The 15,153-nt window shown below is 43.9% G+C and overlaps 1 protein-coding gene across 1 annotated transcript in view; it reads right to left on the reverse strand.

The window, feature by feature from the left end:
* Positions 1–11,565, reverse strand: part of LOC146175933 (uncharacterized) — a 38,256-nt gene extending 26,691 nt beyond the window's left edge. The window contains exons 1-4 of the mRNA XM_084582293.1: positions 11,261–11,565; positions 6,624–6,805; positions 1,588–1,684; positions 1,418–1,473 (exon numbers count right to left, since the gene is read on the reverse strand). Coding sequence (XP_084438419.1) covers positions 1,418–1,473; positions 1,588–1,684; positions 6,624–6,786 — 316 coding nt within the window. The 5' untranslated portion in view covers positions 6,787–6,805; positions 11,261–11,565. The remainder of the gene's footprint in view (positions 1–1,417; positions 1,474–1,587; positions 1,685–6,623; positions 6,806–11,260) is intronic.
* Positions 11,566–15,153: the final 3,588 nt, after the last annotated feature.

Genomic DNA, 15,153 nt, shown 5'->3' on the forward strand with positions numbered 1-15,153 from the left:
CTGTTGTCTGTGGACCCCTAACAACCCACAAAAAACTTCTCCAGCCGACTTGCTCTTTTGCGTAGTGTTATCTCCTTTTCCTGCCCTGGAAATCGGTACTTCTGTTTACCCCTGTTCCCCTCTGCAAAGAATGTATGCAACTGAATGTACCATACTTGCTCGATCCTAAGCACCCCTGTACCCCTTTTCATGATCACGATCTCCAAAGTAACAGGCTCAAGATTTGCTCAACAAATGCTCAATAATTTATTTGGTGAATGTTTTCGGCAAAAGCGATTACAGTTCGCTTAAAACACCACCCCAGGACTCTCACATCTCCGGCTCAACAACAGAGTAAACAAGCACACTTGGCAGCCTTGGATATGCACTCTCTCTTGCAAGAAAGGGGGTGCTTAGATTCGTGGAAATATAGTAAATAATAACTGCTAACTAGCTATCAGGTATGTTAGGAAAGAAAAGCTGCAGCAACTGTTTTACTCAGGAAGGACACCTGAGAGAGAAAAATAGGGGCCATAGAAATTTGAACTCTTAATTAACCCTGACTACCCAAAATTTATTACACCTTCAGAGCAGATACGAATATAATGTGGTCACAGAAAGATTTGCAACATCCGAAATTCTGTGTCACAAAAATGAATAAAATCCGCACAGACAAGCATGAAAAATGCATGCAACACAGATCTGCTAACGACTGAGGGCATTCGTTTAAGTCCGTGTGGCCGCAGCTCATTACTGACAATGTATAAAGCGTTCCCGACGAATACGATGTTGGTAATGCGCACCAAGTGTGACCAGCAATCACAGAGTCTATGATATGCGGGCAGTGCACGACTGGTGTGGCAGTGCGTTCAGAAGATCCGAAATTTTGCATACTGCACACAATGCGCTCCGGTCGGGCCATTATTTTACAAATTCGTAGCATCCGAACTACCAAACGAAGCTATCAGTGCATTTTCTTCTCCTTTGCTAACAGCCCTGCTTAGTGTTCTGTGTGTCTTCACAAATGCGGGTGTACAGTTCAACAATGACCATTTTGGCAAGGCTAAATTTTTTGATGGTGTTCAGCTTCTCAGCTTTTTTCATCAGCCAGCCGCCTCATAATATACTTCTTGGAGCCATTTTCAATTCTAATGCAAGTTTTCTATTACATCAAAAAAAAAGAACAAAAAAACTGAAGGATGAATACATACCACGTATCCGGCCTTTATGATGAAATTAGTGGTAAGAATGTTTAACCCTTCTTTCTATGAAACCAGTGGTTTGAAAGTAATGTGATTCAATTTTTAAGGTATTCAGGTTCAACTTTTACTATTTGCATACATGTGAGACATGCATGCAGCCTATGGCATATAAAGGGTTATGATACCCTCGCACAAGCGCACCCTTTGCATTTTAATACTAAGAAATGAACTCTTACTTTGATAGAGTCCCGGGACAGCCTTGTACACAACATTCTGCAGGATGTCATCTCTCCTGCACAGGGGCAAAAAGCAACAGCAAGAGACATTGCAATAAGGCGCAAAATTTCAGCAAGTGCACAACATAGCCAGCCATCATGCTCGCAAGCATGGAAACAAGGGAGCTCACATGAGATGACTCTCCATGTTGATCTTGGAAAGTCGGAGATCACAGACAGGACACGTGTGGCTGGTTTCAAGGTGCTTCAGTATGCAGGACCTGCAAACTATAAGGGGCAGATATACAGTCGAAAATCTGCCAAGGCACTGACAAGTAAAGAAAAGAAGAACCGATACATCGAGCACCAAAATGCAGCAGCTCTAAATACGCACATGAGGTTAGGATTAACAATAACTTTCTTTTCACTCTGACCACATTGATGCATTCAGAACGGCTTTCATGTCAGTAAAGAGCGGACTCCATGTGCACCCCTACCGCCTCGACTCGCACACTGCCGTTATGCGCTCACTCGTTGCCTGCTTCAAATGTTGAGCACTCTGCTACCGGAGAGCGGATTGCTCTTTTTACTGCTCTCTCACAGCTGATACAAAATTTCTACCACAGCGTTGCAGCAGTGGCGGTGATGACCCAAACGATGAACTTGTTGAGGCGAAGACACAGAACTTGGGAGGAGGAGCTCTGCGACAAACCGGAAATTTCACAGAGAGTCCAACTGAGTAATTGCATGTGCACTATAGGTGATTAATAAAGTTCTCTGTTTCAGCAGATCCAAGAGACAAGGCAAGTGCTGCTCACACGGCATCGTCCGGTTTGTGCGAGGTTTTGTGCACATGAAGCCAGCCTTCATCTGGTTTTACTGTCGAAAAGTGCTTTGCGCGCCCTTTCCCCTAATTTAACTGTGCCCGGAAAGCAAATATGTGAAGCCATTGATTGCCACGTTTCGTAGTTATCATTTCCGGCAGCACTGCTATAGGGGGACCGCGGCCACTCAAGATTTTACTTGAGCACCCTCATCCAAAATATCCTGGCCCTTTTGGGCCAGTTTGCATCGTGAAATACGCTAATGATGAAAAAAATGAAAGAATCACAGTTGTCGGCACGCAAGGGTTGGGGTTCAAATAATATGCAGCTGGGCCCGAGTTGAGAGATTTAACTGCACTTTTTTCTTCCACAATGAAGAAGTACCTTCACAAAGAAGCTTTTGTGTGAGCTTCTAAACCAGAAAATAAAAAAGTGCAGTACGAACACAAAGCATGGGACACAAAAGAAGCTCCAACATGTGTTCTAAAAAAAACACTTGTGTCGCCTTTCGAGATCGACGCGATTAACGAGTCAATGAGGCGTGACAATGAAAAGATATCCCTACATCAGGGTTTCCACTATATGCACCAATTATGTGCTCTCGTGCTAGTTGCATGTTACCTCACTTGACCCAGCCAAGAAGCATCGATGAATGTCGCCTTGAGCAGTAGGAACTTGCTAGGACCACTTGAGTAGGTTAAACCTTCAAGTCGAGTCAGACTGTACTCAACCCATGGCTTTCAACGTACCACTAACTAGCTCAAACTCCGACTGGGACTTGTTGTACGCAACCAAAACATACCGACCGCGCCCTTTATTTCCCTCCAACGATTTCTGTTTTGTTTTCCTACTACTTCTCCTCGGTACGCAAAACCTTCCGTAAACGGACACTGAGAACAACTGTATTCAACTTTTGTCATTGCTAAATAAGAAAAAAAAAAATAAAGCGAAAAGCTGTACGATTTTTTTTTTTCCTCACTACTCAATCGGATTTCCCCAAATCAAAGACAACAAAGATTCTGCTATTACTCTTCGGATGTGAGAAAGTGCATCTTAGCCTTAAGGATTTGCAGCCTTAAGCCTTAAGGATTTGATCTGGCGGTTGTTTTGGTCTGCGGTGTATGACAGTACGAAAACATTTCGTGGTGGGCTGAAGCCCCATCAGCCCTCCCCCTAGCTACGCCCCTGGGTACTGCAGCATTTTCACCAGAGCTTTGCTCCGACAATTGGGAGTGCGATGAAATGATGCTCGTGCACATTCAGCCCTTTTTCCGAAATATTACTTGGAGTGGTTAGCAATTGTAAATAAAGTCGATTATGTGCACATTGAGCACCTACGGGGTGTGCGGTGCTAATAGTGTATACCTATGTATTCTTAGTTTAAGCGTTGACGAAAACAGCATGTTGGTGTGTTTAAAAAAGTTATATACTACGTTTTCTAATTTGCTTCCATTCATGAATTTTGTACCTAGAAGTGCATCTTAGCCTTAAGGATTTGCAGCCTTAAGCCTTAAGGATTTGATCTGGCGGTTGTTTTGGTCTGCGGTGTATGACAGTACGAAAACATTTCGTGGAGGGCTGAAGCCCCATCAGCCCTCCCCCTGGCTACGCATTGATATTGTTGGCATTGCATTTTGCTTGTGAAACTGGGTTTAGTTTTAAACCTTTGCTAGATTATAAATGGTCCAGTTTTGGTGAACACCCTGAGAAAATGACACTCCTTTATAAAGAGCTAAGAAACACCACATTGCTATGGCAAGTGCAAGAAAGAGCCGTCAATGGCCAAGAATGTTCAGAAGACCTCTCCACCGGTTGCTGTAAGTCAGTTTATCACAGAGGGAACCACGGACGTGCATTCGAGCATTCAGGCTCCCCTTGTAACATGTTTCCGGGGAGTGCATAATGTACTTAATGAAAGTGCAGCTAATATCTTTGGGTGCCATTACTACCATCCAGTAAACCACAAAATGCTGAAAAGTATGCCATGCAGAGAAAGGAGTCATCAAAATGTGCTAGGCCCAAACAATTCTACATTCTGACCATTCCCAAGGGCTAAAACCCTGGTGGTGGGACAGCTAGTCATGCGATTACTACAACGAAACTCAGGCAGGCATCCGCGGCACTGACTCCAGTCTAAGGTCAGTCGCGGAACTTAATTTTGCTTCAAAAGAAAATTTATCGCTTGCCTGCACTTCTAGGTACAAAATTCATGAATGGAAGCAAATTAGAAAACGTAGTATATAACTTTTTTAAACACACCAACATGCTGTTTTCGTCAACACTTAAACTAAGAATACATAGGTATACACTATTAGCACCGCACACCCCGTAGGTGCTCAATGTGCACATAATCGACTTTATTTACAATTGCTAACCACTCCAAGTAATATTTCGGAAAAAGGGCTGAATGTGCGCGAGCATCATTTCATCGCACTCCCAATTGTCGGAGCAAAGCTCTAGCGAAAATGCTGCAGTACCCAGGGGGAGGGCTAATGGGGCTTCAGCCCCCCACGAAATGTTTTCGTACTGTCATACACCGCAGACCAAAACAACCGCCAGAGCCGGAAATCAATGTGGACTTTGTCTCCAGTATGTCTTTTTCATGCTCAAAAAGATTTCTGCAGGAATAAAAAAAGCGAAAGGTGCATTTAGTTTTCTAAAATCGTTCATCGGACCATACGAAGGAGACAAGCGGTACTATCAGACAAGCTGACGAAGCACGCAGACAGATATTGAGTGCGCGGAGAAAAAAGAAAAAAAAAAACTAGGAGGGATCGTGACGCCACATGAGCAACCTCCACAGGCCAAACTCGATCTGACGCCGCACTGTCTTCTCCCCCTCAGGCCTCTTGTTCGCACTGAATCTCGGTGTTTTTAGCCGCTATGTATGTTCCGGTGAAAAGTCTGTCGAAGTGGTCTGCTGAGAGTCCCCGTCTGTTCGTAACACTTCTGTTTGTTAGAGTGCAGATGCTGCATTTTAGAGAGTGCAGGACACCATTTCATCTGCGGGCCCGTCAGGAAGACTACGTATTTAAACTAATGTTAATTGTTTGGCTAGAAAACTGGTTATGATGAATTTTGAGTTCTGCATTTGCTAAATTTAACGAATGAGTTTCATATGAAACAATACATGCGCAGGATAGTCGATGGACCGAAAACTCCAGATGGTGCACGCTATTCTTCCGTGCAATCTTTGTATCCCGGCATGCAGAATTTATGGCGCAGTTGAGAGGTGACAGGTTGGCGATTGGTATCTCGATACGGAGGAGGCTGAGCAGCAATGTCAGCCCCCCTCGAAAAAAATTTCTGGCTACGCCACTGGCAGTACCTGAAGGTCAGATGTTCCATACCAAATAATGTCTCTACACAATGGGCAGTGACTTGTATAAGAAATCACAGGAGCATTTACCATTTTCACTAGCACATATTTCAGTCTCTAGGACAAGTTTACCTATACATATGCTATGTTAAAGCTATCATTTTACTCTGTCAATTATATGTTTCATGTCTTTGATCTTGAATCTTGAAATTACATCACTACACTAAACAAAAGAATACAGAAGAAAGAGGTATGAATCAGTAAGGTTAATCAGTAAGGTAAAAAATTTCGCACTCAACCAAAACCGAAGCCTCTCGTCGCTAGAGCCGCCGTGCGGGGAAGAAGTTTGTCTGCCTCTGTGATGATCGGCTCTAGCTACCGGGAACAGGCAAACGTTCTCACCGCGTGGCAGTGCGTTAGTCTGTTAAACACGTGAATTGGGAGGCACCACCTCCTAGCTAGATGCAGCCAGTTCAAGTATGTTATTATTTTTTTTCACTCCACGCAAGGACCTTCACAATTTCAGTAGCCATTACCAGCAGCCATAAATTCCTAGCAAGGCATAAACGGTTCAGAACGGTCTGAAGTTCTGGTTTCCATAATGGTTAGGTGGCCGTTACGTCGCTCCTGTCAACAAATAGACTGCAATGTGCGAGTCTCCCCACTAGAAGCAGAGTACAACCAAAACACAACAGCGGCGTTTTGAAACGCAAACTTCCATTTACGCTTTTGCTGTGCTGCCTATTCCTATACCTTCGACATTTCATTTTTTGTTACGGCCATTTGCCGTTCTTCTGCCACGATATGTTTTAACAAAACCATTTCCATGCTAATTATTGATACATGAGATGCTTGTATAAAAAAAAAAATGCTATGATAATCTCCATTCCATTTTTGACCACGCAGAACTTGACATATTTCACCAATGAAAACCAACAAGGTGAGGTGAGAAAATAGTATTGGCAAAAAAGAAAGCAAAAAGACTATGCTGCATCTTAAAGTAGGGAACACAGAAAAATCTGCCGAAATTTCAAGAAATAATAACTGAATATGGGATGGGCTGGGTGAGGGGGAAGCAGCTTACAGGAGTGTAGACACTTGATGAGCGTCATGGCGTCAACCAGGTAACCCTTGCAGAGCCGGCAGGTGAGGTGGGCATTGAGGGTGGCCACCTGGGGCCGGGAGCCGACCCTGCCACCTGGCCCCGGCGGCGGTGGCGCACCCCTGCTCTGCGGAGGAGCGGCCATCCGCTACGCCCACCGATCCCTGGACGGCAAGGGAGAAACAAGAATGCAACCTGTCAATGCCACTTCAATGTCAAAGGAAACTAGCACTGCATAGACGCCAGCTCCTGGCAAATATATATAGATTAATAACATGTGCAGGACTATCTGAAGTGGCGGTGGCTAAGTAGATCCAGCTATGCATCATGGGCGCTTGCCTTGCTGAGTGCGCCATACGGCCATTGATGAAGTCACCCTATTTTTCTTGTCATCGCTGGGAATTTCGCTACCACCTCGCAAGCACAAACAAATCTTGCGCCAGCTTTTCTCGTAATGGGACATGTAATACTTTTGCATTAAAATGCATTGGGTGGTCAGTTTCTGCTAGGAAAGGAATAGACTGCACAAATGTTACTGCACAGTCAAAGATTCCAAATTGTACACAAAGTGCAGAGTTGGATAACCAGACACTGTTTGGGATGATGTATCAGACAACACTCGTTCAAGTTCCAGGCATACTAAACTGCTAATGTCTAATCAAAGGGGTCAGACAAAAAACAAAAAAAAATTAGCAGATTTAAAGCCTTCCCTTGCCAACTAAGAGCAACAAAAGCAGTCCTCAGAACAAGAAAGGAAAATAATGACCACTATGGTTCTAAAACTACAAACAAATCGAGAACAGACATTGGGAATACTTTCAGCAATAAAATTAACTGAAACACCTTCTGTTTAGTCACGCAAAACAAAAATCATGGGGACACTCAAGCTTCACCTTAAAAGAATATGCGGTAGCACTTTTAAAACAGCAAATAGCTTTACTTTGTTTTGTGTGCGTGTGTGTGTAAATGTTTTTTTCTGGAAAGAAGGAGGGGGGGGGGGGGGGGGGGGTGAGAAAGAAAGAAAGCCAGTGTCTGTCTTACATGTCAGCAGACACCTACACTTATCTGAGATGCTTATGTCCTCGGTTTAAACCCCTATTGCAAACTAGCCTTCAATCTGACTAGCAGACGGGGCTGCTCAATGGGAAGTGGAATTGTATGATGCCGCACTAACTCTTCATAAAGAATGGTTGCGCCACGATTCCGATACAAATCCAAACGCATATTTTCTCTGACACCACTTTTCTCAATTCTGGGATATGGCGATGGCGACACCTTCTCAAATGAATGAGCTGTGCACGCTTAGCGCAAAAAACGAAACAGAGTTGTGACACAACAGTACAGAAGTTCAATGCGAATTCAAACAATATGCTTGTGTAAATAATGAAAGGTGCCACAGCAGAGGATTTCAGAATTCATTCTGGCCTTATCACAGTGAGTAATAAGTTCTAAGATCACCTCCCAAAACACATCCTAAAGAGTCATCCAATCAAAATCACAATTACATGTAACTGTTTCAATGCAATACGAATTTAGCGGGCTTAGCCAGTTCTTAAATGAATGACCATAGACAGGAAAAGATAGATAATGAAGTGCAGCAGAAAATCACACACAGACCAGCTTCAACAACTTGCAACCTTTTAGAAAGGTCCTGTTCAATCTACAAGCATAGCTTCCTAATAATAGAGTTAGCTTGACAGCACAAACTCACAAAAGTGGAATGAAATAGTGCTGCAGAGCAAATGCTCTCTTACAAATCCTCTAATACAAAGTTCACGTGGGTTCAACTTTTCTTTGCGTGTAGCCGTATAGTTGGAATGTTAACAAGATTCAGGGTGTCCAGCTGTACATAAATCAATGACCCCTGCATTACCTTTCCAAACTATTGCCTCAAAAGCAAATAAAAAGATCAAACAAACAAAACAGAAGCCAGCCAGCTTTGAGAGCTGTCAGCAGCATGAACAATTGCAACTTCCACGCTCAAACCACACAAAATGCAGCTGGCACATTTTCTTCCTTTTTTTGTTTTTTAGACAATAAAACTGCCTGAAAGAGTTTATGATGCATTAATCAAAACTGCACCGCACAATCGTTTGGTTATTGGATAGTGTAACCAAAACTATCTCAGAAAAAATTATGGGGCACATAAGTCACCTCAAGAATGGAATGCAACTGTGTTAGAAGCAACACTGTTGCTAAACGTTTCAGTCACTTCAGTGTGACATGCTCACTGCCACTTTTTATTGCTTTAAAACATTTTTTTACCCGTTATAGTAGGCTGTGGATCCAATCGAGCGACTTCTGGGTTCCTTTACAGCTACACTCTCGATTCTGACCTGATACGAGGAGGTGGCTAAATACGCCCATACACAACTAATTGCAGCCACCAACCCCCCCCCCCCCCCCCGAGCCCACCGCAATCAACTTTCAGCCATGTCATGTGACCAGTGCACCTTCAAAGTCTATTATGTCATGATCACACGCACCCCCGCACCAATCGGTGCCCAGCCATGTCGTGTGACCTTGTGACATCATCGACGCCTAATCAATGATTTCCTGATACCCTTTTCTGCTTATGAGGACTCTAACGCTATCCCATTAATATTATCTACATACTGTTTCCCTGTATGCAGTATTATTAACAATTTAACAAAATGCCCATGAAAGGCAGCCATTTCAGTGACCACAGAAAAAGCACTATATGTGACGATTTAAGTACGGTCATGAAAGGGCTTGTTTACGGAGCGCTTGAGCAGTGTGTTCTAGAGCAAAGCGAGGAAAATTTTATAAGGTGGCCTTGGTTTCACGCACATTGCTAACACTCATGAGCAGCTGCAAAAAACAATAAACAGTATAAACAAGAGCAACATATATTCTATGTCGAAATGTCCTATGCTGAAGCTAACAACACAAGTGCTCTAGACAAGCCTGCTAAAAGCTGCCCCCAGCTCTCTCTAATAACATTACAGCTGTGCATTTGGATACTGGCTCCTGAACATAAGTTAAACACTGATGCACGAAGAAAACTCACAATAAGGTTCTTGTGCTAACACAACTTGCGACTTGCCTGCCCGTACAGAGAGTGCTCTTTCCAGTCCAATAGTAAATTAGTCCCTACATGCACATTTTAATGCTCACATACAATGCGCTTAGACATTTAGATGGAAAAAAAGTTTTATATTCCGAAATTAAACATCAGGGATTGATTTTCAAAGACATGCATTTATTATGTGTTATGAAAAAGGCACAGCTGTGTTTCTCTTAAAGGCTGATGCAAAAATCTTAATGCTAGCCAGGATGTAAAACAGTTTTTACTGCGTCACTGAATTGTTTGAGCTTTTGAGAACAGGCCTAAAGCCGACATTTGAAATCTCAATGCCGAATAAGACCTCCTCATATAACAGCTGCAAACGAACTGTACACGAGAGTTCTTTGCCGAAACACTGAAAAGCTTATATATGACGTGCCCTGTCAGAGCTCTGCAGCTGCAACGTTCTAGTCATGGCAGTACTTAAAACAAGTCACTAGATAAACTTTATCTCCTGTGAAGTAGATCCGTGCTACACAAAATTTAAGCAGGTTTTTTGACTGGCCCATCGGGAATTCAGGAACAAGCACCGGGAGTACGGCAGTAGTGATAACACGCCCGACTAGGGGCATTGCATTGACGGTGTTGTCACCAATCGTGTTTTTGATCGCAGACTTCTTAGCCGTTCCCCAGAGAATAGGGCCTAGCGAGTTATGGCGCAAGGAGTCTTAACGGCGCGACTGACCTCAATGTCTACGCATTCAATCGCCTGTCCGAAAAGTAGGACCGCAACAATGATGATCCTGCAAACCAGCTTCGTACTGCACGTATTTGCAATTTGCCGAAGGTTACTACCGGCTCAGCACTACTGATCAGTGCTACACTTGGGCCGCCCCGAAACCAATGCTTGCAAATGTCAACCATCCGTTAAGTACCGCGACAACACAAGTGATTGCCATGTCATTTGAAGCAAACGCCGACCTATTTTAATTCGACAAGCGATCAGCGGCAATATGTAATGAGGATAAGAGCCAACGCTTTTAGTTTCCCTGGCCTCCAATTATACGCCGATGTGGACGATACGCTCAACTTCCTCAATTTGGCCCACGTCAGGCCTCGCAACTCCGCAGCCTCTTCAAAACGCTTGTGCAAGTCTTCAATGTCCATTAGAACAATTTTTTTGTGCTCCTCGAACATTTAACTTACGGGCAGTAACCAGCGGCTGCTGGTCAAAGCGCAAGGCACAATTAGATTACGGTGTTAGAGGCGTTTGCCACGATCACTCTCGGCTAGCTCGCGCTCGCCAGGAAACTATTTCGCTTGTCTCCCTAGAAACTCCGTGACCAAACTTTCCTCATTCGCAATACGTTCCTTATCTCTGTGTAGTCAGAAGTAAGGTTGGCCAAAAACATCGGCCCTAGGTCGAATCGATAGCTTTTTTTTCTACCACGTCACCGGAGTGGCGTTGATTCCACCAGCGCTGACAGCCAAATACTGCCACTCATGGCAACACCGGTTGCTTCACTCGTTATATAAACGTTTGGCGTACCGTACGCTGCGCATGAAAAGGCAAAGTTGCATCTGCCCTTACCTCATGAAAACGGCAAACTCCATCGCGCCCATCTCCGTGAGAAAGTAGCAGCGGCCATTTCGTCCCATTGCTAGGCCTAAGCAACGCTGACTGTCAAGGAAACCTCGCCACATTCGTCGACAGCGACGAGGCCCCGTGCTCGTCCGTGCTGGCGACCGCTCAGTCTTCGCAGCGCACAGTCTATCCGTCGCAATTAAACGTAAACTCGGCTCTCCGACCGCGGACGTCCATGTTTGTTTGCGACCAAAACCAGGGTTCTTCGACTCATTTCCGAGCGCTCGCGAGGAGGCACCACCAGTCAAAGAACCTCCTCCCCTTCGTCTCCTAGCACAGGCATCGGCTCTCGTACTCTTTTCTTTTTTTTTTTCCTTTCGCATGGCTTCGCACGCGCCGGAATGGGCTGTGATGAGCGTCGAAGTCACGTATTTGCAGCAGCATCCGCCAGTTGAAGTGCGCAACCCGAAAAGACGGATGTCAACTCGAGGTTTTTATAGTAGACACTCAAGTGCACCCGTGCACGCGCGGTGGAGTCAACGCACTGCCATGTAAACATCAGATGAGCGCAGTTCCACGCGTCAGTCGGTGTCGCGGAATGTAGAGCGCAGAGCAACGTGCGTTGCTGCATTGCTGCACGTCGCTACGGAGAGGCTGACAGATGATTTTCACATCCCGCCTTGAGACGTCATTGTTCAATATTTGGCTATGTAGCCATGCTATGTTTTGTAACTCTGGCAGAAAACAAGGTGCAATAAAAACAAAGGAATAAGGAACTGCGACTTAAAGTAAGCTTTCTAGTGGGCCAAATTAGGAGGAAAACAGAAGGCAGTTGCTCGAGCGCTCGAACCTATGAATTCGCGTATGGATGATAATGGGCATTGATGACGAATAAGCAAATTAAAAAAAACAAAAAACGTAGTAGTCTAATTATGCTTCGAAATTCCACTTGTATGTATGTATGTATGTATGTATGTATGTATGTATGTATGTATGTATGTATGTATGTATGTATGTATGTATGTATGTATGTATGTATGTATGTATGTATGTATGTATGTATACACACCTGTACCATTTTTTTTTTCAATACTCGCAAGAAATTTTCTGTGATGTCGTTACATATCATAACAATCTCGCAACTGATTTGAATTTACATGATCCGTTGATTTTGTAGGTAACATACATGAGAAAACAAATCACAGATTGTGATTAATACGGGAAAGCTGAAAACTATGCAGGTCGAGACTTGCGGATTTTTACAGAAATCCTAACTTACGTACTCGCAAAAACCCGTAAGAGTGAGACCGCCCAGAAAACATTTCGCTCAGAGGAAGGAGCAGAAGAGCCTGCCCAGTTGATCTCATCGCTCTGCCTTGTCTCCATGGCTACCGCGTCGCAAAAATCGATGGCCATGCGCAGGAGAAACGCAACGCGGTACCGCGACGTCAACAGCGTTCCCTCCCAACGTTCGTCAATTGCAGTGAGTAGATACACTATGCAATAACCCACCGTCATTGTGATCTCAACTTTTTTTTTAGGCTAACAAGTTACAGTGTCACCTATGTAAGACTGTCTTAACTATATTTTTGTATATATAAAAACAAAATTTAGCAATATTAGTATAAAAGTATATCACCAGGTGACGCAACAACTTGCGTTTTTCAAATTTTAGGTTGATTGGGACGACAATGTTTTTTGGTAGAGTTGATCGAAGTTTTGCGTCTGAGGTGTTCATGAGCCTACGGTTTCTCTGGCACCGTTTTTGCGGAGGATTGCTCTGGGGTGGGTGGTGCAGAATGCGTCTCTCGCGCTGAATCACGATTCGCGAGCTCTTCAGCCTCCCTCCGCCGCTGCACCGCCCAATACAGCACCCCCTGCCTCGAGGCGATGCTGAAAGAGAGTGAGGGCTGGGACGCGGGTCGCATTATTGCTGTCAAGACGCGCACTTCGCGGCGAAACGAGGCGGAAAGGGCAAAATATACGTAAGGAAAGAGCTTGCATGAAGAAGCGCCCACGCACGAACACGCATAGACGGTGGGCGGAACACCCATTATCGCTGAGCCACGGCGCAGAAATAGTACAGGAAGGAAAGTTAAAAGTTTAGGGAACTTTCGCATTTCGTAAACCATTCGCAGATACATGGCGCATGGGATTTTGATCATTTTAAGTAAGAACCCAATACGACAAATTGCCAAGGCCCGGCACAAGACATTCTTGTGGCCACAATCAGGCAATCAATTAATAAATCAATTAATGTGAAAGTATGAGGGATAAGAATAAAGGAAGAAATGTATCATGCGCAGAAGCACGTGGAAATTACAGCTCAAATAAAGATATACAACGTATATATCCCAGTTAAATACAACCAAGCTTCTATACAACATTGAGTTTGTAACCTGTGTTACCAAGAGCTGTTGAGAGTTGCCTGGCTTAGTCAGTTTTTATTTTTTTTTTGTTCGTTAAGGTCGAATAATTAATAAATACTAATTAGAGACCGTTTAAATTATTTTCTCGAGGATCAAAGTTCCAAGGAAGATCGTCTCGAAAAACGACTATATAGCTGCAATATTTCCATCAGTGTACGATCACGATTTATTGATTGGCCTTCAAGGAAAGCTACCTCGTGACTATAGTTGCTTGCTCACATCTTACGCCCAGTGCGCACATAACGCTGCATCGGAAAAAGCGCTTCCGAGGAAAACGAATTTTGTTGACTGAGACACGTGGAACCGCTGTCACGTCAAAGCTTGAAAACTACTTTGCATGGACAGCTTGGTTCAAGCATTCCGGTCAGTGGTTTTCCAAGACGATCTAGAACTTTTGTATTGACACTTCGTTCTTCATGCCAATAATTAAAATGTTAGCTGATCAATGGGCCATTTGCAGAAATCTGTAAGTTAGCTTCTCTGCGAGGATTGTTTTCCAACCAGCAACACTCTCGCAGTCTTTGTTGAAACTAAAAGAGGCAGGCGCCTCTTATGGGGCATTCACGCCGGCGATTCGCTTAAGTGTGACAGGAAGGGAGCGCGACGAATGGTCCGCAACCAGTCATGCTTGAGAAGCAAGGCGCTGGAGAATCCCCATCACTTTCACCCTCTTTTTTACACACAAAGGGGTGGCATTCACCCATTGTACTTTTTCGACCCCTCTCACTGAATCATCATGATCCAAGTGAAATTGAGATATTTCAGAGATTAGTTAGAAAGGAGAATTTGCCTCTGCTCGTTTCTTCAGCGAGAGTGGACTCTGGGAACGAGACCTTTAGGTTGAAAAATAAGCCTTGCAGCGAAGCTGACAGATTTCTGCAAATGGTCCATTATGGAAGTTCGGAGAACGAAAAAAAAAAAAAATTCTTCATACTGGGTCATGTGATACTTAACAGTCTTCTGTTGGTTGCACTAGAGTAGCATGCGCAACGCCTTTTTTTTAAAACCTTCGTTACCTTTTTTTAAAACCTTTTTAAAACCTTCGAGCTGGGATAACCGGGATAAAACCGGCGTTTCAATGAACAATTTCAAAAGTTCTTAATAATAGGGGGCGCGACATTAAAAATATAATCAAACGGACATAAATCACTGTAAAAATATTCCATTCGATTGCATAGATAGATAGCTGAAGTGCACCAATCAAATTATTCAGTTAATCAAAATTGGCGGTTATAATGTTCTCGAAACTGTGGACATGACAATGCCATAGTAGTCTCTGACATTAATAAAAAAATAATTTTCTGAAACCCTGCAGTGAGAGAAAATATGGCTCATTTTTGCACAAAATCGAAACTCAATGCATGAGACGTGCTAGAAGCATTGGAAGCTCGGTGGAAACGGCACGTCCGGCGAAGACGTATTGCAGTGACTACGGCGGCAAATTCGAACTGCCTAATGTACTGCAGCGTT

Source organism: Amblyomma maculatum, chromosome 10 (genome assembly GCF_055883805.1).
Source record: "Amblyomma maculatum isolate TAMU_Amacu chromosome 10, ASM5588380v1, whole genome shotgun sequence".
NCBI lineage: Eukaryota > Metazoa > Arthropoda > Arachnida > Ixodida > Ixodidae > Amblyomma > Amblyomma maculatum.